Source organism: Diospyros lotus, chromosome 8 (genome assembly GCF_014633365.1).
Source record: "Diospyros lotus cultivar Yz01 chromosome 8, ASM1463336v1, whole genome shotgun sequence".
In the NCBI taxonomy this organism is placed as follows: domain Eukaryota; kingdom Viridiplantae; phylum Streptophyta; class Magnoliopsida; order Ericales; family Ebenaceae; genus Diospyros; species Diospyros lotus.
The window spans coordinates 10,048,085-10,074,567 of NC_068345.1; the positions used below are offsets into that span (position 1 = coordinate 10,048,085).

Sequence of the window (26,483 nt, forward strand, 5' to 3'; positions counted from 1 at the left end):
GGCCCAATTTATTATGCCAATGTTGGCAAATACTAGTACTTTGAGCCGCATTTACATCATTTCACAGTTCATGAACAAATGAAGACTATCTTTTGCATTCTTTTTCATCATTACATGAATTGAAAGAAGTACTAGCTGAATTAACATAAAATAGCTCTTGGGATTGGGCTTGAGTGCTTGTTGCTGTGGAACAAGATGCTAGAACTAGCCGATATAGGCCATCCTTAAGGTGTCCCCATAGAAGAACTTCCTCGGATCTTTTGTCCTTAATCAAACAGACGTTAGAATGAAATTCAACCACCACATTATGATCTCTAGTAAGTTGAGAAACACTAAGAAGATTTTTATGTATGCTAGGAACATGAAGGATATTAGGCATACAAAGAAAAGAATTTGAAGTGGTATTTAACATACCCGTACCAACATGAGTAATAGGCAATTGCTTACCATTGCCTATGGGAACTTTGTCCCCACCATGATAAGGTGAATGTAGGGACAGATTGTTAAGGCTCGAAGTGATGTGATTTGTGGCTCCTAAATCCACAAACTAGGCTGGATCAAAAAGAGAAGGTTGTTGAGTAGCAAATTGCTCAGGAGTACTATGATACGGTGAGCCTGTCACTGATCCATTATCATTAGGGTAGGCTCCATTAGAATCACTAAAGGTAGCCATATAAGCACTTGAATCTAATTAATTTCCAGTATTATAACCTCCTGTAGATCTACTAGTGCTTTGACTGTTTACTCGAGTAAAATTTCGATCAAAACGATAATAACATTTGTCCACTAGTGTGACGCCTCGTTCCCACTTACGGGTGTCACTTGTGAACAATTACCCGAATTGTCCACCTACCCGGCCTTTGGTGAAGGGCGGACCATGTTTCAAGACGAAACGCTCTAAGTGGGAAATAGGCTCGTCCTTCCCTTCCCTCAATCTCAGGATTCACTGGCAGAATTGGGCTTAACCACACCGCACTTAGCTAAAAAGAAATCTCATTAAGGTGTCCAATCGCCATTTTCTTACTTATATTTAATTCTTTTTTTTTTTCCATCCAAAAATTTTACCGGGCTCCATAAAAAAAATCACCATTTCAATCAATCCATTGATTGATTACCAATTTTTGGAGGAAAACTCAAAATTTTTAATTTTCTAAAATTTTGGCATTATTCTCCAAAATGTCCAAAAAACCCTTTAATTTGAAAATTCTTCTGGGGCCCAAAATCAATTAATAGTTGCCCCAAAAATCTCATATAATTTCAATTTTTTGAAAAAAATTAGCCGGCGGGGCCTGTTGGCGCGCTCGGGCCCCGCGGTGCGCTGGCCGCGTATGCCGCACGCTCGCGTTCCCCCGCGCTCGCGCGCGGCCCTACTGCCACCTGCTGCAACTTTTCTTTTTTTTTTTTCCCTTTGGGCTTTTAAACCCATATTTTCCAGAAATATGTACACCTCATACATGCATCAAAACATCCACTTTTCACATCCCCAAAGCCTCATTTCACAACAAAAATCATTTGATTTAATTACTTTGGTGCTTCCCACAACACACCAAAAATAAGGCTTTCATCAAAACTTAGGGTTCAACATGCCATAAGCCACAATCTCATTTTCACAATAAGGTTAAACATTCCCCAAATATAAAATACACACACGATCTTAGGCTTTAACAAGCCATTTCCAACCAAATAAATTACAAGATATGATCTAAACACAACAACATAGGCCTTTCATATGCTATACACTATTCTTGGATCTTCTTTCCATGCTTCCACATGCCATTCCACCATTGTCTTTACTTTACCATGCTTTCACAACCTATATGTGAGGGTAAAAACCTCATGAGCTATTAAGCTCAATAAGGGTGCAATGCAAAATAAATATGAACATAACAAGATTATATGATGCCAAATGGATGCAAGTGTGGCTAGGTCTCTTTTCCCTCACAACCCACCAAAGTTAGAGGCATCAACCCACCATTTCAACCATGTTCCTAAACTAACCTATGGCCATAAGTCTCATGAACATAAAAGAACATGCCAAATGCAACATATACATTTATGAACCATACTTACTACACATTGCAAGGCCACCCTCCCATGGGGCCATCCCTTACCTTTTTCCATACTTTGAAGCTTCAAACTCTCACTAGCTTCCTTCCAATACTTCTCCTAAAGAGATTCCTTGAAACAAAATATAAAGAAACTAAGCTACCATTCAAGAGAAATAAAAAGATTACTAAACTAAGGAAGAACCCTTACCTTCATCTTCTTTCTTTTCTTTTCTTTCCCTTTTCTTCTTCTTTCCTCTCATTGGAAAGCTTCTCCCTTTCTCTTACTTTCCTTCTTTATTTCAAATGGCAAAAATTGAGACAAAGGCTTACTTTTCCCTTTTATACTTCTCTTGTCTTGAAATCTCAATTTCAAGACTTCATCTTAGCCTTTGATTTCCATTTGCTTTTTGAGAGAAAATCCCAACCATCCATCTCTTTAGATTAAATACATCTCTCTTGGAAGAAACACAATCCATGCCATTTTCTCTCTTTAAATCTCAACCATTGGATTACTTTTTCCTTTACAAGACTTAATCTCTACCTTTAATAGGAAGCACAATCCATGTGCCTATCCAAGAATTAATCTTAGCTATCCAAAATTAGTCTTTAAATTAACTCATTAATATGTTGGCAATCCTTGCCAACCTTCAAGACTAAATGGTGGCCCTTAGATCATTTTCCAATTCCAAGAATAAATCTCATCCCTCCAATTTTTCATTTCTTTCCTATTTAAATTAATGGGACTATTTTCACCCCATCACATGAGAGACTACTTTGAGAGACATAAAACATTTCTTTTTCCTTTAAATAAATCCCACAATTTTCAAACATTAATGGGTGACTAATTTCCCATTTCATTTGGATTTATTTAATTTACCATAATCATGCTCAACATTAAATGCTTAAAAGACTAATTAGCATTTCTTTTGCATTTAATTTAATCTCTCATTTAACTTGGACCACATTAAGCCATGTGTCATTCTAAGACACTAACCTTGGCTTCCAAGTTATAATCTCATCCATCCATGTGGCATCACCACATTTATTCTCCAATATAGGAAAAATTATTTACTTTACCACATAATTGAATATCCACCATTTTTCCCATTTTCCATAATTAAATTCCTTTATGGAATTTGCTCCAAATTACCAAAATACCCTTTTATGAATTATTAATCCCATATCTCCACATAAATACAAAATTGGGATTTAATTCACTTACTCACCTAATTCCACATAGGAATTATTTTCAATTCACCAAAATACTCTTTTATTTGACTTCACTATCCAAATTACCAAAATGCCCCTCTCATAGGGCACCAATATTCTCAAGGATCTAACACCTTCTCAAGGGCATTTTTGGAAGTTTTCTTACTTCCTTTCTCATTCTTAACACTAGGATTACTGGGTGTTACATTCTACCCCCCCTTAAAAGAATTTCGTCCTCGAAATTCACTTTATCATAATCTCCTGCCTAAGATAATCACATTCTCGGCTACATGGCAAATTCTCGTGCTCGAGAATCTCATAGCCTATCCATTCCTCACATTTATCTTGGGTTACACCTACCTCAAGGCTTCGCTTTTAGGCTTTTGATCCTCCGACTCTCGAGGACATTGACCAACTACATACCGTTTCGGCCTCCAGCAAAATTGCACCACTGGCTGCTGGTCATGCTTACTGCAACGATGTCCATCTCCGGATGGGATTTCCACTGCTTCGAAGCATCGCTTTGCAGTCTACTTCCCATTTTCCCATCGATCGAATAAACTCTCACTAACATTGTGTCACTGATCAGTCTACCACGATTTTACGCCGATCACACACGGCAACGTTTTCCCACTGCCAATCACACATGGCCACGATTTTACACTGGTCCAATCAACAACATCTTAGTACTGATCATCCACCGCAACGTCACTTCTAGTGCCCACAAGACACTCTGACACCCATTTGCATCCTTTGTCCTTTTTGTTAAGAAAAAATACCAGGTGATTTTGTGTTAACTTTCGCCAACTCAACGCCCTTACCATTAAAAACAAATTCCCTATCCCTATCATTGAAGAGCTTCTTAATGAGTTGACCAGAAGCCACTATTTTTTTTCTAAACTGGACCTTAGGACATGGTATCATCAAATTCGGATGAGGCCGTTGATATACCAAAGATTACTTTTAGAACTCATCAAGGCTTTTATGAATTCACAGTTATGCCCTTTGGATGAACTAATGCCCCTGTTACCTTCCAAGCTCTAATGAATCAAATTTTCAGCCCATATTTGAGGAAATTTGTACTTGTATTTTTTGATGATATCCTCATATATAACCCCACCTTTGACCAGCACTTAGCCCACCTACTTGGGGTTGACAGGGTATTATAGACAATTCATACAAAATTATGGGGTGATAAGCAAACCTTTGATTGAATTGCTCAAGGAGGACAATTTTCATTGGAATCCTAGGGTAGAGGCTACTTTCCTATCATTGAAAAGAGCTACGACTCAAGCTTCCATCTTGGCTTTACCTAATTTTGCTAAGCCATTTGTACTAGGGACTGATGCTTGTGATACAGGAGTGGGAGCCATATTGATGCAAGAGGGGAGACCACTAGCCTATATTAGTCAAGCTCTGGCCTCGAAGCACTTGGGACTCAGTGTTTATGACAGTGAGTTAATTGCAGTGTTGGTAGGTGTGGATAAATTGAGGCACTACTTAGAGGGAAATCAATTTATCATCGAAACTAAACATGAAAGCCTCAAGTTCTTGTTACAACAGAGGCTACACACAGTTATAGAATAAGGGAAAGTCTAAACTGCTAGGCTTGGACTACATAATTCAGTATTGGAAGGGAAAGGAGAATGTGATGGCTGATACTCTCTCTAGGACAGAAGAAACAAGAAATTGTTAGGCCATTACTGCAGTTGTACCAGATTGGGTGAAAGATATATCTACGAGCTATGAAATGACTGGTTGGGTGAAGAATCTCTTGGCTCAAGTAGCAATTCAACCAGCTAGTAAACCTAGTTATACACTATCTACTGGCTTAATCAGGTTTAAGGGTAGATTGGTGGTTGGGAATAATGAGCCAAATAAAGGACCAGATCTTGCAGTCCTTACACAACTCTCCTTTGGGGGGACATTCAGGCCTAAGAGCAACCTACCACAAGGTGAGGCAACTATTATTTTGGCCCAGCCTTAAGAAGGATGTGACCGCTTTTGTGTTGTCACGTGCAGTTTATCAGCGTGGCAAACATGAGCAGGTCACCTACCCCAGTTTACTGCAGCTATTGGATATACCTGAGCAGGCTTGGGTGGGAATCTGTATGGATTTTTCAGAGGGATTGTCCAAGTCAGAAGGTAGAGATGTTATTTTGGTGGTGGTCAACAGGCTTACAAAGTTTGCTCATTTTTTGAGCTTGACTCACCCTTTCACAATCCAAGAGGTTGCTTGAATATTTTTGGACTTTGTTGTCGAATTACATGGGGTTCCGCAATCTACAGTATCTAACAAGGATAAGATCTTTAATAGTGTTTTTTGGCAAGAACTGTTAAAAAGTGTGGGGGTTGGATTACACATGTCCACAATCTACCATCCAGAGATTGATGAACAAACGGAGAGGGTAAATCTGTGCTTGGAAGTCTATTTACAGTACATTATGTTTTTCAAATCTAAAAAGCTGGAATAAGTGATTATCCTTAGCTCAATGGTGGTACAATTCCAGCTATCATAGTTCCTTAAAAAGGACCCTTTTGAGGCTCTATTTGGGTACAAACCCGCTTTTTTACCTATTGTGATGAATTACCCTAATTCAGTGGCTATGGTTGATCAATACCTGCAGCAACGGCAGGACACGTTGACACTGATTGAGGAGGAGTTGGCCACATCCCAAAATCGTATGAAGCAGTGTGCTGACAGAAGGAGAAGCGAAAGAGTATTTGATGTGGGTGATATGGTTTACCTGAGGGTGAAACGTTTTCAGCAGCATTAATTTTCTCATTCCCCTGCCTCTAAATTGAGTCCTAAATACTATGGGCCTTTTCTAGCTGTGGCCAAGGTTGGGGAGGTGGCCTATCATTTGCAGCTGCCAGCTGATGTGAATATCCATCCTGTTTTCCACATATCCTTGCTAAAAACATCAGTGGGACCTAATGAAGCCGCCAGCACTAATCTTCCTCCAACAGATGAAGATCTTGCGATGGAAATGGAGCCCTTAGTCGTCCTGGAGAAACGGTTGATTTATCAGAATACACTCCCATTACCCAAGTTTTGGTGCGGTGGTCTCATTTGCATCCAGACCACACCACTTGGGGATTGTCAGACGGACTTAAGCAATTTCCAAGGGCGGCCTAGCTATTGTGATTTCTTTGGGACAAGAAATATTTTAAAGAGGGGGAATGCCACGACCCTAGGGTTATAACAGTAATTACAGCTTATTGCAATTACTACATTGTACCTTGCTGTAATATTTTTGCTGCTATTACGACTTGTACCTTTCAGTTACAGTTACAACTGTAAGCTAGAAGGCCTACAAATAGGCTACTACTTGGAGGATGGGAATTGGTTGTGAAATAATAGAATTCTCTCTCAAAAAACTTCTCTCTTCCTCTTTCTCTCCATTATTTCTGTTCTCCCTCTCTCTCCCTCTCTCTCTCTCTCTCTCTCTCTTTCTTGATTTCTTCCTAAATACCTGAAGACTAGGTCAGGTCTAGGAACCTGACACTTGGTTAGTATAAGGCGTTGTTGATGATAATGCTCTATACTTAAGATTTAATGGTTTCTTTGTTAGATTAGTTGTATTTATCAATATTTTTGAATGAGTTATTATTATGGATTGGATAATATTTCATATTAGATTAGTGATACTGTTTCAATGTTTTCAGTGCTTTATGATTATTATGTGTATGAATACTATTAATCAAAATTTTTCCTGTATCCAAAGGTGAGCCTTGGGCAACAGTAAGGTTGCTCCATCGTGACCTAGTGGTCACAGGTTGTAAGTCATGAAATAGCCTTTTTATTTAAGAGTCTGCGTACAATTGACCTTCCCAAGAGTCTGCCATGTGGGAGCCTTAATGCACTAGGTTCATCTTTTAATTTTTTTTGTTATTTTCCTGTATCCATATATATGTATTTATATTTAAATTTGACATATATCATCTATTTCTTTTCCCAATTTTGTACACAATTTCAAATCCTTCTTAGGTTTTTGACAGGTACCCATAATATTTCCCTACCAAAGACCTAAGAAATAAGGGCAGAATAAAGATATTGAAATGGAGTAGGCAAGTGGTGCATGTGCAGCCAACAAATTCAATTAAGGGGTAGAATGGGAAGAGCAAAGAGGGGGAGGCATGTGAGGGCAATAGATTCCTTTAAATAGAGAAGCAAATAGAGTAAAAGGCAGGGAATTTTCTGGTGAATATAGAGGGAGAGCGTGGACCTCTCGAAAGTCCACTTTCTTTTCTTTTCATTTTGTTAATTTTCAGCTTGTAGTTCCTTCGATTATCAATGTCCTAACATTTGGTATCAGAGTGTGATCCATGGGGGTATCGAAGAGGGTGGGCGAGCTAGAGCGGAGGTTGGAAACTTACCAGCAACAAATGGAAGGGAGGATGGATGTTCTGCAAGCGGGAATGGACTCGCTAAAGAACGAGTTCCAGAGGATGCAAGGAATAGAAAAGAGTTTAGCAACGGTGCTGGAGCAATTTAACCTGCTGGCGGAGAAGTGGGGAGAGCGGGAGAGGGGACGAAAAGGGAAACGGGGCAAGGAGGACGTACCAGCGGACTCATCCTTTGCTTTGGGAGGTTCACCAGCACAGGACGATCATAGACGTGAGGTCGGAACGGAGCACGAAGCTTTTAGGAGGTAAGATGGTAGAAGTCGGCAACTAGAGATGCCGATCTTCGAAGGGGGCTATCCTGATGGGTGGATTTTCAGGGCCGAGAGATACTTCTCGGTGAATGGGTTGATGGAGGCTGAGAAGATGGATACAGCAGCTCTCTGTTTCGATGGGCCTGCACTCGCCTGGTTTCAATGGGAACAAAGGCGACATAGAGTCAGGAGTTGGGAAGAGTTGAAGATCCATCTATGTAGACGATTCTGGTCTTCGCAGGAGGGATCAATGGAGGAGAGGCTCTTGGCCCTCAGGCAGGATGAATCCATGCGGGAATACCGCCTCTTCTTTGAGACTTTGGCGGCTCCGGTGGACGAAGCTTCAGAGGCCATACTGGAGGGCCTCTTTGTTAACGGGTTGCAGCCATAAATTAGGGCAGAGGTTAGGGTGTTATAGCCATTGGGTCTAACGCAAATCATGGAGACAGTCCAATGAATTGAAGAGAAAATTCACATACTCCAAGCCCAAGTTGGTCCTGGACCACCTGTGAACCCTACAACAGTTCCATGTTCTTCACCTTGGGGACAAGGTGAGTTCCATGGGGGGAGTATTGATAGGCGCCCAGAATATTTCCCTACCAAAGACCTAAGAAATAAGGGCAGAATAGAGATATTGAAATGGAGAAGGCAAGTGGTGCATGTGCAGTCAACAAATTCAGTTAAGGGGTAGAATGGGAAGAGCAAAGAGGGGGAGGCATGTGAGGGCAATAGATTCCTTTAAATAGAGAAGCAAATAGAGTAAAAGGCAGGAGTTTCTGGTGAATATAGAGGGAGAGCGTGGACCTCTCGAAAGTCCACTTTCTTTTCTTTTCATTTTGTTAATTTTCAGCTTGTAGTTCCTTCGATTGTCAGTGTCCTAACAGTTTTACCTTATCCTTAAATGCTACACTCTTTTCTTCACCTTTTACATATAATAATAATAAAAAAAAGAAACGCAAGGAGAGGAAGAAGTAGATCTGTATGTTGAATCAAGTTTTGGTTCTCTTCCTTTCCTGTGATGATTTTAGTTTACTCTTCCATTTCCGCAATCATTTAATAATCATCATTTTCATTAAGGTGACCCTTCAGATACTATACTGTGTGTGAAGGTTATAGGATCAATGATTGCCTTGAATACTTTGCAGATGTAGGATTCTTGAAATATTTGGAGGTTAATAATATAAACAAATTCATTTCAAAACAGAAATGGCATTGCTACCGAAGATCAATGGTATCTGACCTTTAGCTAAGCATGTCAAGTATAGATACTGAAGTGTGCATTGCTTATTTACGTGTGAGACATGAGTTGTTTACACATGGAACACCTTACTGCTTTGAAAAAAAATATCCTGGAGTTCCCAATGTTTTAAGGGAGGACAAAGTGGATTTGCACCTACCCCCTTTAACTCTTGTAATTTCATAAATTATAAATTCTCAGAACTTAGAAAGTAGTAGCTAAATGTAAGTAGTTGAGATAGGGTTGCCCCAAGATGAATGTGTAGTTGAAATGTGTTTTGCTAGGAGAGGTAGGGCGAGAGATGAATGAACTGACTAGATGATAGAGGTACTACTTACTAAGATAAGAGGGGAGAAATAGATATTTAACAAAGACAAGTGCTCCAACCAAAAAAGTGACGACACTGTCCACACTCAGGGAAATCATTAGTATGTTGCTCCACCAAAATTTATAGACATCAGTGAAGTGGCTGGATCCAAATGATCCATCAACTGATCTAAGTAGTTGAGAAAATTCTTAATTCACTTTAGGTTCTTGTCCCTCTTTTCATGTGGGTGCCTTTGTAGGTGGGTGGTTGTGGTAGCAGATGGGGGTTGCCAGGCAGGAGGCATGCCCCCATCTGAAAGATTCACTCTGCCTCAGATTCTTCAGGTGTTTGGTTATAGTGTCATCACTGGTGGATATTAGGCCATGCCACTAGTAAATCCCATTCTTGCATACCAGTATGGTTTCCTGTTTTGCTTCAAGACTTTATATTGCACTGTGTGTGGAAAAACTTTGGTAGACTTTATTTGGTAATTAATAATTTAGAGCTAATATAGTTGAGAAACCTGATCATTATTTGTAACTTGCAGAGTATTCGTCACTTTCTCCTCAAATATCCTGGATTATCCATGCCAATGGTGAGATATGGAAGCATAAAGACGACGATGAGTTGCACCCTGAATATATTGGAATAATTCGTCAAGATCATTTCAAGTAACACAAAGATGCATCAGTTCTTCTCAAAAGCCTAATGCAGGCTGTGGAAGCTGGTGCCTAGGAGCAACACATGAAGTACTCAAAAAAGTGATTGGGGGATTGGTGCTTCAAGTTTGCAGATCCACTTCAGTTCATCACTTTAGCAGGTTGAGGGTCACTGTTGATTTCGCGTGCCAATTTTTTTAATGGTAATCTTTTTGGAGTTCTAGTATTTTGCTGCTTTTTTTCTTTCTTTTTTATTATTTTTATTTTTTGGTGGGTTGGTTTAATGTACTAGTAGTGTAAATGTCTTTAACTTATTCTTTATGGTTTTGCATCACTGCATGCCATATAGGTTCATCTGTATTATTTGTACAAACCAGGCGGCATGAGGACTGTAAGAATTATCAGACCCCTTTTGCTTTTCAGTGAAGAGCAATAGCATTGTGCTATTTTAAATTAGATTACCATTCAACCAGCAAACATCCCTCTCTCTCGCTTAATGTGCTTTCCATCACCAGCCTTGTTCTGTGAAAGGTGATTTCCATTGCGGGCGGCCTTCGCTTTCTTTAAATAAACTTCCTTTTTTTTTTTTTATTGTATTCCGCATAATGTTTCCTGCAAATGCAATGTGAATAAATGGCCGCAAAAGGGTAGCGTGGGGATGGTATTTTATGCGTGTGTACGAGTAGCATAGCATTTTTGCCACGTTGGATGAGAGACCACACACGCCAGGCAATTTTAGGTGTCAGTGTCACCAACCAACCAACCAACCATTTATAGCAGTTATAGCACTGGCTCCAGACCATCTGCCTAGTCGACCTAGCACTTGCTCCAGACCATTTGTAGCAGTTATAGCATTTTTGCCATTAATTTAGACTTGGCTTCAGCAAGTGAGTATTTTTTTGCACCATAATTTATATTAAAAATTGCCCTTGTTGGGTGTGGGTCTTAGCTCCTCCGCCATTGAATTGCTAAGATCAGCTGACCATAGAGGACAAAGAAGGGCACTCTTCAAGCTCATTGGGTTTATAGTGAGGTATTTTATTTCAAAGACTTTGTAAATAATGCCATTTTTATGTATACTGGAGATCTCATGGCTTTGGTTATGTGTTTATGCGTTTAGGGTATTGCCGAATTATTATTGTGTCGTATGCCATGAAATCAAATATTTGCTATTTGTTTAATATAGGTTGAAAATTTGGCTCTTTTTTTATACATCTTTTATTATTATTATTATTATTATTATTATTATTATTATTATTATTATTTGTGTTAGCTTATACACAATCTTCATATATGCCTTTATATTATAAAGGAGTTCAGAAGAAATGTTTAAAAGTTAATGTCTACTTTTCGAAGATTTTTAAGTAGAGATATAAAAACTCTACTTTATAAGCACTCTTTTGACAAGAGAATGTTTTTTAGGCAAACCACACTGGAGGGGTGTGTAAGCCTATAAAATAAGCTCACTTTACAGATTTTTCCATTTCTTTTTTATAAATAATTGGGATATATTATTTATTTAATAATAATGTTTAAAGTTAATACTATTTTTATAATAAAAAAAAAGAAGAAGAGAAGAAACCTCTTCATATTTAAGCTGCTAGTAGAAAATAGTCAATAGATATTAATAACACAAATATATAGCCACACCAAACATGCATATATGTTTCTTGCTACGAGTTTAGAAAGCTAATAATTTATTTTTTTTATAATAATTTAAATTTAACATCAAATACAATTCATTTGAGCTCTTAACTTAAAAGGAGGGAGTTTTGAAAAGCAGAAATGCAAAAATCATAAGATCCTTAAATGCTAAAAACAAATCATATTATGTCCATCCAAATCATAAAAAACTTATCCCATTATATATAAAATTGAAGTGTTTTTGAGTTTTGTGATCCTCAATATTAAAATATTGCCAGTGGATCACATGACACGCTTCTATCATATATCATACTTTGATCCTAAGATCCCCAAAACCCTCAATTCAGTGGGAAACAGGAAAGGAGAGAGGACGTGGTCTTGGTGTTTGGTTGCGGCGCGTTAGGTTAGGTAGAAACTAGAAATAGAAGTATACTTTTTGACCCAGGCGCTTGCCGTGGGCTGCGGGAAAGAAGCGGTCTTCCTCTTCCACACCCCCCAAATGATCACAATCCTTCTGTAACATACTCCTATCCTAGTAAATTTTTTGAGGAAAACAAAGATTAAGAAGATATTGGAGAAAGATTTGTGATACTTCAACAGAACATTCAAAAATCAAAATACATTTCATTTCCCAGACAAAACCAAGGCCACAATGTGAGAACAGGAACAGGAAGACAAATATTCTGAAACCATATTTTAGGATCATATCTCCTGATCCGGGAAAAAGAAGAATGATTTAAGAATTAAGCGTCTTATTGATGATTACAATTCCTCTGATGAATATGACTGGACTGGACGTGTGGCAAAAGAGCCCCACATGATAATTACAATTACAATTACAAGATGCAGTGAGAGCCAAATTATTATGCACAGCATATGGATAGAACAAGACTTGCCACTTCCAGTTTTATCCCGTCCAACCAGGTTGTGCATTAGGGAAAGACGAGCTTTCAATTTTGCTCGGATTGTATAAGGGAAGAAGATGCCCTCTCTACATTCCTTCCAGAAATGAACGATGAGATTCCTGGAGTCTGCACAGATGATGATGAAGGATCTGGGGCCGAAGCTGCCAAGGTAGAGAGACCACTAGCATTGCTGCTTAAATTCACGCTTGTCCCTCCAACTGAACCTTCAGCTGCCGCCTTAGGGACCGGTGGCTTTTCAATCTCAGCAACCCCTTCTAACATCTGTACCACTTTCCCCATCATCGGCCTCTGAGATGGCTGCTCCTGGATACACCAAAAGCTTACCTGAATTGCCCTAATTATTTGTTCCATATCCACCTCATGTTCTGAAAGCCTTTTGTCAACAATTAGGTGCAAGTTACCCTTTTCAAACTGTTCATAAGCCCAAAGAGAGAACTTTTTCCCATTTGTTTCTGCAGACACCCAAAAATTCCTTCTCCCACTCACTATTTCCAGCAAGACCATGCCATAGCTGTAAACATCAGATTTTGAAGTTATTGGCAGGTTTGCAAGCCATTCTGGTGCCAGGTACCCTCTGGTACCCCTAACACTTGTCAACGTGCGGTACCTATGGTCCTTGGGATTAATGAGCTTTGCGAGACCAAAGTCTGAGACTTTGGCATTATAATTCTCATCCAAGAGAATGTTTTCAGGCTTTATGTCACAGTGGACGATGCAGTCTCGACACTCCTCGTGTAGGTAAGTTATACCTCTTGCAGTCCCTAGGGCAACATTAAACCTATACGCCCAATTCAACCATTTTCCAGACTGGTCTTCATCTTCTGGTGTGAAGAGGAAATTATCCAGGGATCCATTTTTCATGAACTCATATACCAGAAGCCTGTGGCGCCCTTCAGAGCAAAACCCTATCAATCTAACCAGATTCAGATGGTGAGTGCTACTTATAGTTGCAACCTCCATCCTAAACTGTCTCTCCCCCTGCTCAATCCCCTCCAGTTGCTTCACTGCAACAACAGTTTTATTAGCAAGAACGCCTCTGTAAACAGCCCCAAATCCTCCAGCTCCAAGCTTCTCCTTGAAACCTTTTGTGGCACCCAGTAATTCCTTGTACGAGAACTGAACTGGAGCACCAGAGGCGTACTCAAGAAGAGCATATTGAGCAGAAAGAGATCCAAATTTGGGGCTATTCCTACAGCACCACAACCATAAACCTCCCTCAAACATGATCAAACCCAAAATGGTGCCTAAAACCACAAGTGCAACAATCCATCCATGCAACCTCCAGCCATCGCCTTTTCTGCCTCTCAGTGAAGATGGGGGAGGATTAGGCGCTAGAGGTGCACAAACCTTCACATATGAAGTGCTGGGAAGTGCAGGTGACTGGTACCCACTAATATAACTAGTGCTTTTTATGTAACACAACCCTGACCCATCCGACAATGAGGTGGAAGCAACACAAGAGGTACCCGAAAGACAATTCCCCTTACAAGCGGATATACCAACAAAGAAAACCTCATCAATCAACTCAGGAGGGTATGTCAACAAGAAAGAATGCTCTAACTGCAACATAGTTGCACTCCCTGAACAATCCTTAATCTCTACCTTCCTCTTACACCCTTTCCTACTGTCCTTGGGATCATTTGGCTCGAAATTTTCTGAAGGACAACCACATACGGGGTTTGAATCACTGTAGCTACAAATACCATAGTTGCCACAGTAGCCAAAAACTCGGCATTGATCGCTAACAGCTGCCCACCTCACTGTGACGGTTCCACTGCCCTTTTGAGAGCTGTAAATCCTCAAATTCCCATCATTGTCCAACCTCAGAAACCTAAGCATATCACCTGCTTCAGCATAATCACTGCTATAAGCCACAATCACAGATGTTGAAAAAGACGGGTCAGAGATTGATAATATGCCAATTGATTGAAATCCCAAGGTGGGAGATGTCACGTTGGCGTTGACCGACGAATTCAAGCTCGAATTCCAGTACACAATGGTGCTGTTCCAACTTAGGGTTAGGTTTCCAGACTTAAGAAGGGTAAAAGAGTAAGGCCCAGATCGCAATTCTTTGCCAACGGTGAGGTTTTGGTTGGGCAAAATGGCGTCAGTAGGGTTATCAAAGGTGGACCAGACGGCAAGAGTGCCGTTCCGGAGAACGAAGTTACCCGAGTCATCTAGGGAGGCGGCGGAGACGCCGCGGCCGGCGGTGTTGGACTGCCAGACGACGGCGCCGGAGGACCCGTTGGCGAGGTGCAGGTTGCCGTCGGCGAGGAAGCGGAGGGTGGCGGTGGAGTCGGCGGTGCCATTATCGCCCCCGGCCTTCCAGACGGGAACGCCGCCGTAGGTGATGGCGGCGAAGAAAGCGGTGCCGTCAGGGATGAAGCCGAGAGAGAAGACGTTATTTGGGGAAGCCCATGTCTGGTTAGGGTTGGAGGCGGAGAGAGATGATCCTGGCGAAATATCCGCCGCTGAGACAACCATCAAGAAGAGAAAGAAGGCGAATATCATGGTTGACAGCGATGGCTTCATTTTCTTCTCTCTTTTTCTCTGTCTGTCTGTCTCTCTCAGAAGAAGAAGAAGAAGAAGAAGAAGAAGAATTCTGGAGAGGGGAGTAGAAGCAACGGAAGGGGTAAGCTGCAGTGCGCAGCGAAAGAGAGAGGGAGAGTGTGTGTTTAGTTTAGGGTGTTAAAAAGAGAGTTTGTCTGGTCTTTCTCCATTGGCCGCTCACTAGCTGACCATCTCCATCATCTCCTCTCCAGCTGCCCCTCCACCAGTCACTTCAAAGTCGACTGTCTTGCTTTGACTCTTTCAATTTTCATAAGCATATATGTTGATTATAAGGGTGAATTTGCATTACTCGTTGATTACTCCTTCAAAATTGCCACTATAAATTACAATTAAACCTTTGCCCCACAGATAGATACAAATTACGTTTGTTTTTGTATTCAACGATTATGGTTTGGTCTAACAAATTATTTATTTAATATAATTACAATTTTATTCACCGAATATAATTATTTGACAATTACAAACATTGCATTACAGTTATGATTTTAATTATTCAAAAAATCATAACTAATCTAATTCATGTCCATCCTTATCTAAAAGACATGTTAGATATCGACACGTGGCATATCTTCTTATCGAATTAAATTTTTTTTTATCACTTTGTTTTTTATCACTAAATTTTTAAAAAATATAAAAAATGCTTGAACTTAGTTCTTAAGTAGTGGTTGGCAATTTTGGGTGTCGGTGGTGATGGTAGTTCTTAAGTGGAGAAAATTTGGAAAGGTAACAATAAATTATAAAATGGTTATTTTATCCTCCTTTTTTTTTTTTTTTAAATATATGAGAGATCAATATAATTTTTCAAATTTAGGCTATGGTCTCTTATGTTTAGTCTTATTCAAGGGTGATTTTTATAATTTATTTTATGTTTTAAATATATTTTAGAGTTAATTATAAAAAAAACCATTAAACATGTCCGATGTATTTTTAAATGTAACAATTGTTGATTAATAAAAAAAAAAAGAAAACATAGTAATGGCAATATTTTTTAGTTTTGCTTCTAAAATTAAAAAAAAAGAAAAAAACACACTTGAATGTTATCGATTAAACTGACTCACCAAAATTATTAATTAGCTAATATGGTTGAAAGAGAGATAACAAAGTTGATATAGTTTTTATTCTTTCAAAGATTTTGTTCAAAATTATTAAACCAAATAAAAAAATTAATAGTTTTATGATTAAAACAATTAAATCACAAAAAAACTTAATTTTATTTAGATATGAAGTCACCAAAAAGAAAAGGGAACAATTTGTGGAAAGACAAAATGCCTCTGAAATTGAAAGCTCTCTTCTTGGACCAAATCTCTTCCTAGTTCCTCTGCTTGCCACTTGCTACAGAGAAGATGATTATTAAGTGTTTTTAATATGACGCTTTTTCTTCTGAGCGTGCGAATATGACTTTCAGTCAATTTTTCTCCCTTATATCTCTGTTGTATCGACAATTGTCCGTCCACCCACCATGGCATGCAAGCCAAAGGGCTCATTTATGACATGACCTATGGGGCTTCTTTGTTGCTGTGCCATGGACAAAACTAGTAAGGGGAGAGAGAGCATGACAACCCTTCAATTAATCTTTTTGCAACGGTAAAAGAAAAGTTCATATCATTCTAAAAATACAGGGATGTTGGACTGTATTTTTGCTATATCTGAAGGGTACCGTAGCAATTTACCCCAGTTTTTATAATAGTATTGAGGAAATAATTTAGAAATTTACAGATCTAAATTGGAGCAAGCAACATCTAAAAATCTAACACAACTCTGTTGATTGAATTCACTAGAATTCGTATCCCACGGCCCATGTTTGTATCACACAGCTGATCCACCATTGTTGTAGGGACTTCAGATGAAGCAATAGTTCCAGACCAGAGACCCTTCAACAGTATTTAGGTTTGAATAATGTCATTTAGAAGGCAAGGCAAGGCAGGAGTGGAAGAAATTGGTGAGGGAGAGAATGAACAAAAAGTCTATTCTACCGTCGTACCACCAAAGGGAGGGAGTGTTAATACAGCAGTAGAATAGACTTATGACCCATTCTCCCCATTGAATCGGCCCAAGTCTTCGGATCGGACTAGACAACAACATCCATTTAGGTTTGTTGGCTTTGGTTTCCACTCCTTAGAAGGAGCAATTGTCTGCAAGAAGAAGCATTAGTTAAATTGTAAAGCTTGAGTATGGCATCCAAGATCTAATGAAGCAGCTATACACTTGTTGGAGCTCCTAATTTAATACCATCATCTTTAATACAATAATATCCACGGGCTTCTTGACATAGATTTCATGTAATTGAAACTACCTAACACTTTTATTCTGCAGTTATTTCAGATATGTTGAATGTAGAAAGAGTTCCAACTTCGAATTTGGGTAATTCACACCAAAAATTACAAAATTTTAGTGTCTTTTGCAATGTGGTCACTAAACTTCAATTGATTGTAAAGTGATCACAAAACTTTTAAATATTTTGTAATGTGATTACATTTGAGACTTTCCGGTATGCTCTCGTCGGACTTGCTATCGTTTTAATGACGTGATTTTGATGTATCAATGACGTGGCAATATAATCACAGGAATACTGACTATACAAAAAACAATCAATAAAAATGTGACACATATCAAAACCCAAATCCCCATAGAACCCATTTCCTTCCCTTCCTTTTCTCCCTTTCTCTCTTCTCACCCGAGACTACTGGCCTCCCTTCTGGTCGCTGATTGCCGCCATTGCTCCAGCCGCCGTCGTCGCCTCCTTCGCCATGTGCTGCCCCCGTTCTCTTTCTTTTTCTTCTCGCTCGAGACTGCTGCCCTCTCATTCTGGTTGCCAATCACCGCCGACGCTGCCGCTGTAGCCATCGCCATGCACATCCTCCATTGAAGCCCTCGCCATCAACACTTTTGCTTCTCCACCTGCTGCTTTGCTGCCGCTTCCTTCTCCGGTCAGTTGCTGCTTTGCCGCCGCCTTCAATTGCTTCAATTAGTGCTACTTCACCTGCCGGCCACCTCATGCTTCGCTGTTGCCTTCGCCTTCGATCACCATTGCTTCACTCGCTGCCGTTCAACAATAATATTTTGCAAATGTCAAATATTATTTTTTTAAAATAATTATTACATAAATAATTTTAAAAAAATAATTTCACATGTCAAATATTGGTTGTTTTTGTACAGTCAACACTCTTGTGACTGTTTTGCCATGTCATTGGCACATTAGGGCCACGTCATTGGAACGACAGCAACTCCAGCGAGAGCATGCTGGAAAGTCTCAAATGTGATCATATTATAAAATATTTAAAAGTTTTGTGATCACTTTCCAATCAATTAAAGTTTAATGACCACATTGCAAAAGACACTAAAATTTTGTGATTTTTAGTGTGAATTACCCCAGGACTAGACAAAACAAGAAACATGGGAACACCAGCGATGGAAAATTCCTCACTAAGTTCATGTTTGTGAACTGCACGAAAGACAGCCAAACAGATGCTGAGCAACAACCATACATGGTGATCAGAATTGGGAGATATGGATAAAGTGAAGAAAATATCAGTAAAAACCAAGATACTTACCAATGAGACAAATAGAAAAACACAGTGCGCAGCCGCAAACATGGTGATCGGAATTGGTGCAATTAGAGCTCCAAATTTCCCTGTAAACATCAGGTGAATAAATACTTTCAGACAAGTGACGAATAGCTAACATGTGAGATTATGCAATTAAGTATGAGATAGTTGTCAGTCACCTAACACTGGGAAGATCATAAAAACCAGATGAAATCTATAGAACTCTGCAGTGTCAACAAGAGTGCTTCCAAGAAGACCCCACATTTTCTCTGTTATGTACCAATAACTTCATTAGCATAATCCATTTCCTGTTATGAACCAAGAAGACCCACATTTCAGCGGTACCCAACATGAACCACCGGCAGCCATGTGTTCCCATGGAACCGCTAGTCCATCCAGTAGTTTCAAAGGCAACTGCTTGACCAGGGTTATAATTGAATTGAGCCGAGCCGAGCAAAAGGAAAAAAGGGAGCTCGAGCTCACCAAAAACTTAGAAGAAAATAGAGCAGCAGCGCATACGGATGGTGGAGGCAACGACAATGGCGAGAATGGCAGATAAGGAAGGCATTGATGGCGAGAATGGCATGAAGGAGGCATCGACAACAAGGGAGACGGACAATGAAGGTAGCGAGAATGGTGGAGAAGGATGGTGTCGATGGCAAGAAGGAGGTATCGATGACGAGGGGAGATGGACAACAAATGTGGTAAGAATGGCGGAGAAGGATGGCGTTGATGGTGAGAACGGTGACAAGAAGGTGTCAATGAGAAGGGAGACGGGTGGTGGCCGCCGCCACCGAGGGGGACAAATGGTGGAGGTAGTTGAGACGACTTAGGGTTAGATATGTAGTGACCCGTAATAGGGCCTAAGAAATTTCGAGTGGATTAAATTTTTTGAGGGATTGAAAATTTTGAGAATTTAAATTTTTAGGAAATTAAGATGATTTTAGCCAAGGAAAATATTTTATGGGTATTTTAAATTTTTAAAGAATGCATGAATATCATTATTTGGAATTTTGGGATTTTAGTAGAATAAAGATTTTATTTTATTTGGGGAGAAATTGGAATAGATAAGTGAGGGTAATTTTGGAAGAATTTAATTGGAGTTAATTAAGTGAATTAAGGTATTTAAATTAAAGAGAAATTAAAGTTATTGTTAAAGAGGGATTTGAAGGACGTAGGGTTTAAAGCCTTTAAATAGTCATAATAGTGCATGAAGCTTTGGGATGCTTCTTGTGCCGTTGAGGAAGTTTTGGGAAATCAGAGAAGGGGGGATCAAAGTGATTAAGAAAATCAGAGGCTAGTGCGTCATAGCAATCTCAAGAGGCAAGCATCTTAACCTTATTGATTTATACAAGATCTTCTCCCTGTTTTTGTATGCAATAGTCTTTTTCTGGTTATATGCAAACCATAAGCCTTCTTTTTGCAAGTTCCAATCCCTCTTGTTCTTATGCAACTTCCTTTATCCTTCTTCTCTTCTGTTTCATTACTTAGATTACACCTCTTAAGTCCATGATTTTCTTGGAGGCTCCACGTTCATTATTGTCCCCCCTTTGGTTCTCTGTTGAGTCCATCCATGTCTATATATATATAGATTTGTATAACTTTTATTTACAGCAACGTATGAATCTCTTGATTTATAAACTGAGTTTTCAATCCTCCTCTATTAGGATTTGATCATCCTAATCTTTCTTTTGGAATGGTGTAGCGTTTAGAGTTTGATTGGCTTTGAAGTATATGTATATATGTTGAGTTATATAGTTACAGTAGCTTATATATTTATATATGCATATACATATATCATTCCTTGTTACAGAGATTTTGAGTTTGAGAGTTTTAATCTAGATTTGATCCTTTTCAATGGAGTTTAATGTTGTTTCAATAATTTATCCATGGTTGTGGCCATTAGAGGCATGATTTATATGAAGTTGCAGAGAGTTCTTCGTAGGAGTTTCAAATAGCAAGCAGATTTCACTGTAGCGATTTACTGTAGCAACTGCACTGTAGTGAGATACTGTAGCTAGCGGGTTACTGTAGCACCCGAATTTAATTTTAATTAATTTAATTATTTTTCTCTTATAATTTAATTACTCCTTCTTAATAAGTTTTAAAATTAAATTTAAAATAGTTATTAATAAGGTTTAATAAGATTTAATAAGATTTAATGAACACTTATACTTCGTAAATAATTCTTAAGCAAGTTTTATACATCTAGCTTATCCTTAATGCCATAAGACTTGAGATGTATTATTTATCATTGAGTTGCAATTAAGATAAACATTATTGGATCCATTACACCATATTAATTTTTAAGAGATCTAATATTGGTTGCCCCAAAGTAATTTATCAAATATTCAAAGTTTTAATGTTCTAAAATCCTTAAGACGTGTTTAATATTGCTTTTCAAGTTAAATGAATGCTAAGCTAATTGCCTTGGTTGAAGAGTAGTAATTAAATTGAGATAAGAGTCATAGATTCCATATTCTTATAATCGTTCCAAGATATCTAGTCTCCAATACATTGAGAATTAAGATACATGCATTGCATGAGATTGTGATGAGATTTGTTATGAAATATGAGCATTCATGTTGTGTGAGCATTGAGCATTTTATTTATTGTGGAGCACTACATAATGTGTGCTAGCATATTATTTGTGCATTGTTGCATTGAGGCGGCTTAGTTCGCGATGGGATCCCTTGAGCTCATTTTGAGATCTTTGATTACCGGTAATTAGGGGCACCGTACGGCCCTAGCGAGATAATTATTTACGCTCCTTATTATGGAGTAGGGGTTTTAAACCCTAGTGAGTATATGTGCTTATTTCTTTTGGTTGCAGGTTCAGCCACAGGCAGGTATGAGTTTATATTTACGCCCTTGTGCCTTGAGTTGCATTTAAGGTGCATTGAGATTTATGTGGGCCGTCAGGCCAGTATGTGCATACCTGCATGAGATATATTCATTCTGAGCATCATCATATGAGAACCTGTGCAACCATAACAGTTTATTCAAATATATCAAACTTTCATTAATGAGTTCGATTATAAGAAGAGTTGAGATATCCCTCAGTTATGAGATTAGTTTTCCCTCAGTTTATATCGAGTTACCTGGTGGTATTGAGATGAGTTATTTATGATGAGTTCGAGATTTCTTTGACTCAGCCTAATATGTCTTTCATGCTTATTGCTTGCTGAGTCTTGTGACTCACCTTGTATTCTTCACCATTCCAGGTAGCGACGAGAGAGTTCCTAAGGTGGGTTCTAGCAGTGGGATGCGTTAGATTGTGTACGTGGAGGCCACTCAAACCTGAAGGATGTCTGGGTCATTTGTTTTTTTGGTCATTTGACATTTAGTTATTTATTTCCGTAATTGTCTTTTATTTTATGAGGGATATTTATATTTGATGTTGTCTAGTTGGGGACTAGTACGTTGAGTACAGTTTGAGTTTGCGTTTAGCATGTTGAGATTTATATTTTTAGTATCTATGAGAGTATTATTATTTGTTTATCATTCGTTTATTCTTTATTTCATGTAGCACCTCCCTTGGTCTGAAAAGGGGTGTCTACAAGATATGTTGAACAAATCAACAAATAGAGAAGAAATGAGGAGATTTAGGATTAAACTTGAATCAAGCTTAAAGAAGGGTATTTTTTGTCTCTGACGCATTTTCAATTAAAAAATAATATTTTGAATAGAGACAGAACTTTTTTGTCTCTATTCAAAAAAATAATATAAAAATAATAAAAAAAATATTTATTTTGCGAGCCTGTTCACGAACTTGTTCACAAGCAAAGCTTCACCTTATTCAAGCTCAATTCATTTATGAATCAAGCTCCAAATTGAAACTCAACCTCGGCTTGTTTATAACACGAGCTGAACATGAACGAGTTCTTACTGAGTCGGTTACGAGTGGCTCAACTCATTTACAACCTATGCTTAACAACCCAACGATTCCCAGTTCTCCCTTCCTTGTTTGCTAGGTCGGATAATAACGTGATACTTATGTGATGGGGAGAGTTTTATTTTGGAATTTGTTTTGTTTGAGTTATAATTTGGTAATTTTTTTCATAAATAGTTTTATTGCTATAAAACCTTTTCTACGATCAAATCCATATCTCCCACATTACTTCTCATAGCATAGACCCAAAATTACAAACCTGATAAAAGAGTGAGAGAGGCCGGATTCTCAGATCTTCAAAGATTTTGGTTTAGTACTATATAAGAGCTTGCTTTAGTCCACAATGTGAGACTAGGAAGATAAATGTTCCAACATGAAACAATGCCATAGTATTTTTTACACAAAAAGAACAATCCTCTTTCACATTGTTCTACACAAAACTCATTAATGACAAGGAATAATTCGTAAAAAAAAAAAAAAAAAAAAAGAATTCATCAATCATTTTGCGTCTTATTGATGACTACAATTCGTCTGATAAATGTGATTTGACTTGGACATAGAGCTTGAATATGATAAAAGAGACTTGCCTTGAAATAATTATCTATTACATGACAATTACAATTACAATTATAATTATAAGATGCGGCGAGTGTCAAATTATACATAGGATATGGATGGAACAAGACTTGCCACTTCCAATTTTGTCCCTTCAAACTTGGTTATGATGGATTAATGAGAGATAAGCTTCACTTTTGATCGGATTGTAAACGAGAAGAAGATGCCCTCTCCAAATTCCTTCCTGAAGTGAATGATGAGATTACTTGAGTTCGGACCAATGATGAAAAAGAAGGATCTGGGGCTGAAGATGCAAAGGTAGACAGACTGCCAACAATGCTGCTTACATTCACACTTGTCCCACTGACTGGCCAATCAGCCATGGCCTTAGGAATCGGTGGCTTTTCAACCTTAGTAACACCTTCTAACATCTGCACCACTTTTCCCATCATCGGCCTCTGAGCTGGTTGTTCCTGGATGCACCAAAAGCTTACTGCAATTGCCCTAGTTACTTGCTCCAGATCCACCACATTTTCTGCAAGCCTTTTGTCAACAATTGCCTGCACATTTCCCTTTTCAAACTGTTCGTATGCCCAGAGAGAAAACTTTTTCCCATTTGTTTCTGCAGAGACCCAAAAATTTCTTCTCCCACTCACTATTTCCAGCAAGACCATCCCATAGCTGTAAACATCAGATTTTGAAGTTATTGGCAGATTTGCAAGCCATTCTGGTGCCAGGTACCCTCTAGTCCCCCTAACACTTGTCAATGTGCGGTACCTATGATCCTTGGGATTAATGAGCTTTGCAAGTCCAAAATCTGAGACTTTGGCATTATAATTCCCATCCAACAGAATGTTTTCTGGCTTTACGTCACAGTGGACAATGCAGTCTCGACACTCCTCATGTAGGTAAGTTATACCTCTTGCAGTCCCTACGGCTATGTTAAACCTATACTCCCAATTCAACCATTTTCCAGACTGGTCTTCGTCTTCTGGTGCGAAGAGGAAATTATCCAGGGATCCATTTTTCATGAACTCATATACCAGAAGCCTGTGGCGTCCTTCAGAGCAAAACCCTATCAATCTAACCAGATTCAGATGGTGAGTGCTACTTATAGTTGCAACCTCCATCCTAAACTGTTTCTCCCCCTGCTCAATCCCCTCCAATTGCTTCACTGCAACGACAGTTGTATTAGGAAGAACACCTCTGTAAACAGCCCCAAATCCTCCAGCTCCAAGCTTCTCCTTGAAACCTTTTGTGGCATCCAGTAATTCCTTGTACGAGAACTGGACTGGAGCGCCAGAGGCGTACTCAAGAAGAGCATATTGAGCAGAAAGAGACCCAAATTTGGGGCCATTCCTACAGCACCACAACCATAAACCTCCCTCAAACATGATCAAACCCAAAATGATGCCTAAAACCACAAGTGCAACAATCCATCCGTGCAACCTCCAGCCATTGCCTTTTCTGCCTCCCAGTGAAGATGGGGGAGGATTAGGCGCTGCAGGTGCACAAACCTTCACATATGAAGTGCTGGGAAGTGCAGGTGACTGGTACCCACTAATATAACTAGTGCTTTTTATGTAACACAACCCTGACCCATCCGACAATGAGGTGGAAGCAACACAAGAGGGACCCGAAAGACAATTCCCCTTACAAGCGGATATACCAACAAAGAAAACCTCATCAATCAACTCAGGAGGGTATGTCAACAAGAAAGAATGCTCTAACTGCAACATAGTTGCACTCCCTGAACAATCCTTAATCTCTACCTTCCTCTTACATCCTTTCCTACTGTCCTTGGGATCATTTGGCTCGAAATTTTCTGAAGGACAACCACATACGGGTTTTGAATCACTGTAGCTACAAATACCATAGTTGCCACAGTAGCCAAAAACTCGACATTGATCGCTAACAGCTGCCCACCTCACTGTGACGGTTCCACTGCCCTTTTGAGAGCTGTAAATCCTCAAATTCCCATCATTGTCCAACCTCAGAAACCTAAGCATATCACCTGCTTCAGCATAATCACTGCTATAAGCCACAATCACAGGGCTTGAAAAAGACGGATCGGAGATTGATAATATGCCAATTGATTGAAATCCCAAGGTGGGAGATGTCACGTTGGCGTTGACCGACGAATTCAAGCTCGAATTCCAGTACACAATGGAGCTGTTCCAACTTAGGGTTAGGTTTCCAGACTTACGAAGGGTAAAAGAGTAAGGCCCAGATCGCAATTCTTTGCCAACGGTGAGGTTTTGGTTGGGCAAAATGGCGTCAGTAGGGTTATCAAAGGTGGACCAGACGGCAAGAGTGCCGTTCCGGAGAACGAAGTTACCCGAGTCATCTAGGGAGGCGGCGGAGGCGCCGCGGCCGGCGGTGTTGGACTGCCAGACGACGGCGCCGGAGGACCCGTTGACGAGGTGCAGGTTGCCGTCGGCGAGGAAGCCGAGGGTGGCGGTGGAGTCGGCGGCGCCATTATCGCCCCCGGCCTTCCAGACGGGAACGCCGCCGTAGGTGATGGCGGCGAAGAAAGCGGAGCCGTCGCGGATGAAGCCGAGAGAGAAGACGTTATTTGGGGAAGCCCATGTCTGGTTAGTGTTCGAGGCGGAGAGAGATGATCCTGGCGAAATATCCGCCGCCGAGACAACAACCAAGAAGAGAAAGAAGGCGAAGAAGAAGCATGATGAGATTAGTATTGATGACGGTAGCTTCATTTTCCTCTGTCTCTCACAAAGGGTGGAGACGGAGAAGAAGGCGGAAGCAGTACAAGTAGAAGATGGAGAGAGAAGGAGAGAGCAATGGAGGCCATGGATGCCTCTGGGCTGGTCACACACGGTTGGGGGTGATTTTCGTCCGGTCTTTGAGCGTTGCCCAGGCGCCACCGACTGACTGACTGACCATCTCTCCATGTTCGTTTCTGCAGGGCATCCACAGCCACAGCTAACCACAATTGAGTCAAGTCCTGCATTTTCTCTCATTTGAACGTAGAATTTGTAATTTTCAACTTATTTGACTCCTTTATTAAAATTTTCTTAAACATTGAAACTAAAAAAATATAATTTCTTGACAGTACTAACCCAATCTTGATTCTTGGCTCACGGCCCAATCTCGATCCTCGACCTGATCCTGGCCTTGCGCCAACTTGCAACAACATCATTGCAGCCTCGCATTGAATATTTCCATACCCGCTCAAGATCTTATCCTTATTAATGACAGATCACATTCA

At 39.6% G+C, this 26,483-nt stretch overlaps 2 protein-coding genes across 3 annotated transcripts in view; one reads left to right on the plus strand and one right to left on the minus strand.

Moving 5' to 3' along the window:
• LOC127808142 (probable magnesium transporter NIPA6) overlaps window positions 1–10,577 on the plus strand; it is a 42,274-nt gene extending 31,697 nt beyond the window's left edge. Inside the window, exon 9 of the mRNA XM_052346540.1 lies at window positions 10,010–10,577. Within this exon, the coding sequence (XP_052202500.1) occupies window positions 10,010–10,137 (128 nt within the window). The 3' untranslated portion in view covers window positions 10,138–10,577. The remainder of the gene's footprint in view (window positions 1–10,009) is intronic.
• Window positions 10,578–12,440: 1,863 nt separating this feature from the next.
• LOC127808038 (G-type lectin S-receptor-like serine/threonine-protein kinase At1g34300) lies at window positions 12,441–26,206 on the minus strand. 2 transcript variants are annotated; one of them, XM_052346350.1, is made up of 2 exons: window positions 24,704–26,206; window positions 12,441–13,970 (listed from the first exon to the last, which is right to left on the minus strand). In XM_052346350.1, exons 1-2 carry the CDS (start codon window positions 26,164–26,166, stop codon window positions 12,716–12,718), a joined length of 2,718 nt encoding a protein of 905 aa, XP_052202310.1. In that variant the 5' UTR covers window positions 26,167–26,206; the 3' UTR covers window positions 12,441–12,715. The 2 variants fall into 2 exon arrangements, with proteins under 2 accessions (XP_052202310.1, XP_052202309.1); XM_052346349.1 differs by lacking the exon at window positions 12,441–13,970 and having other exon boundaries at window positions 23,172–26,206.
• Window positions 26,207–26,483: the final 277 nt, after the last annotated feature.

Excerpts from the sequence above, each read along its gene's own strand:
- LOC127808038 (XM_052346349.1), bottom strand. The coding sequence starts at position 26,166 with ATGGAGAGATGGTCAGTCAGTCAGTCGGTGGCGCCTGGGCAACGCTCA.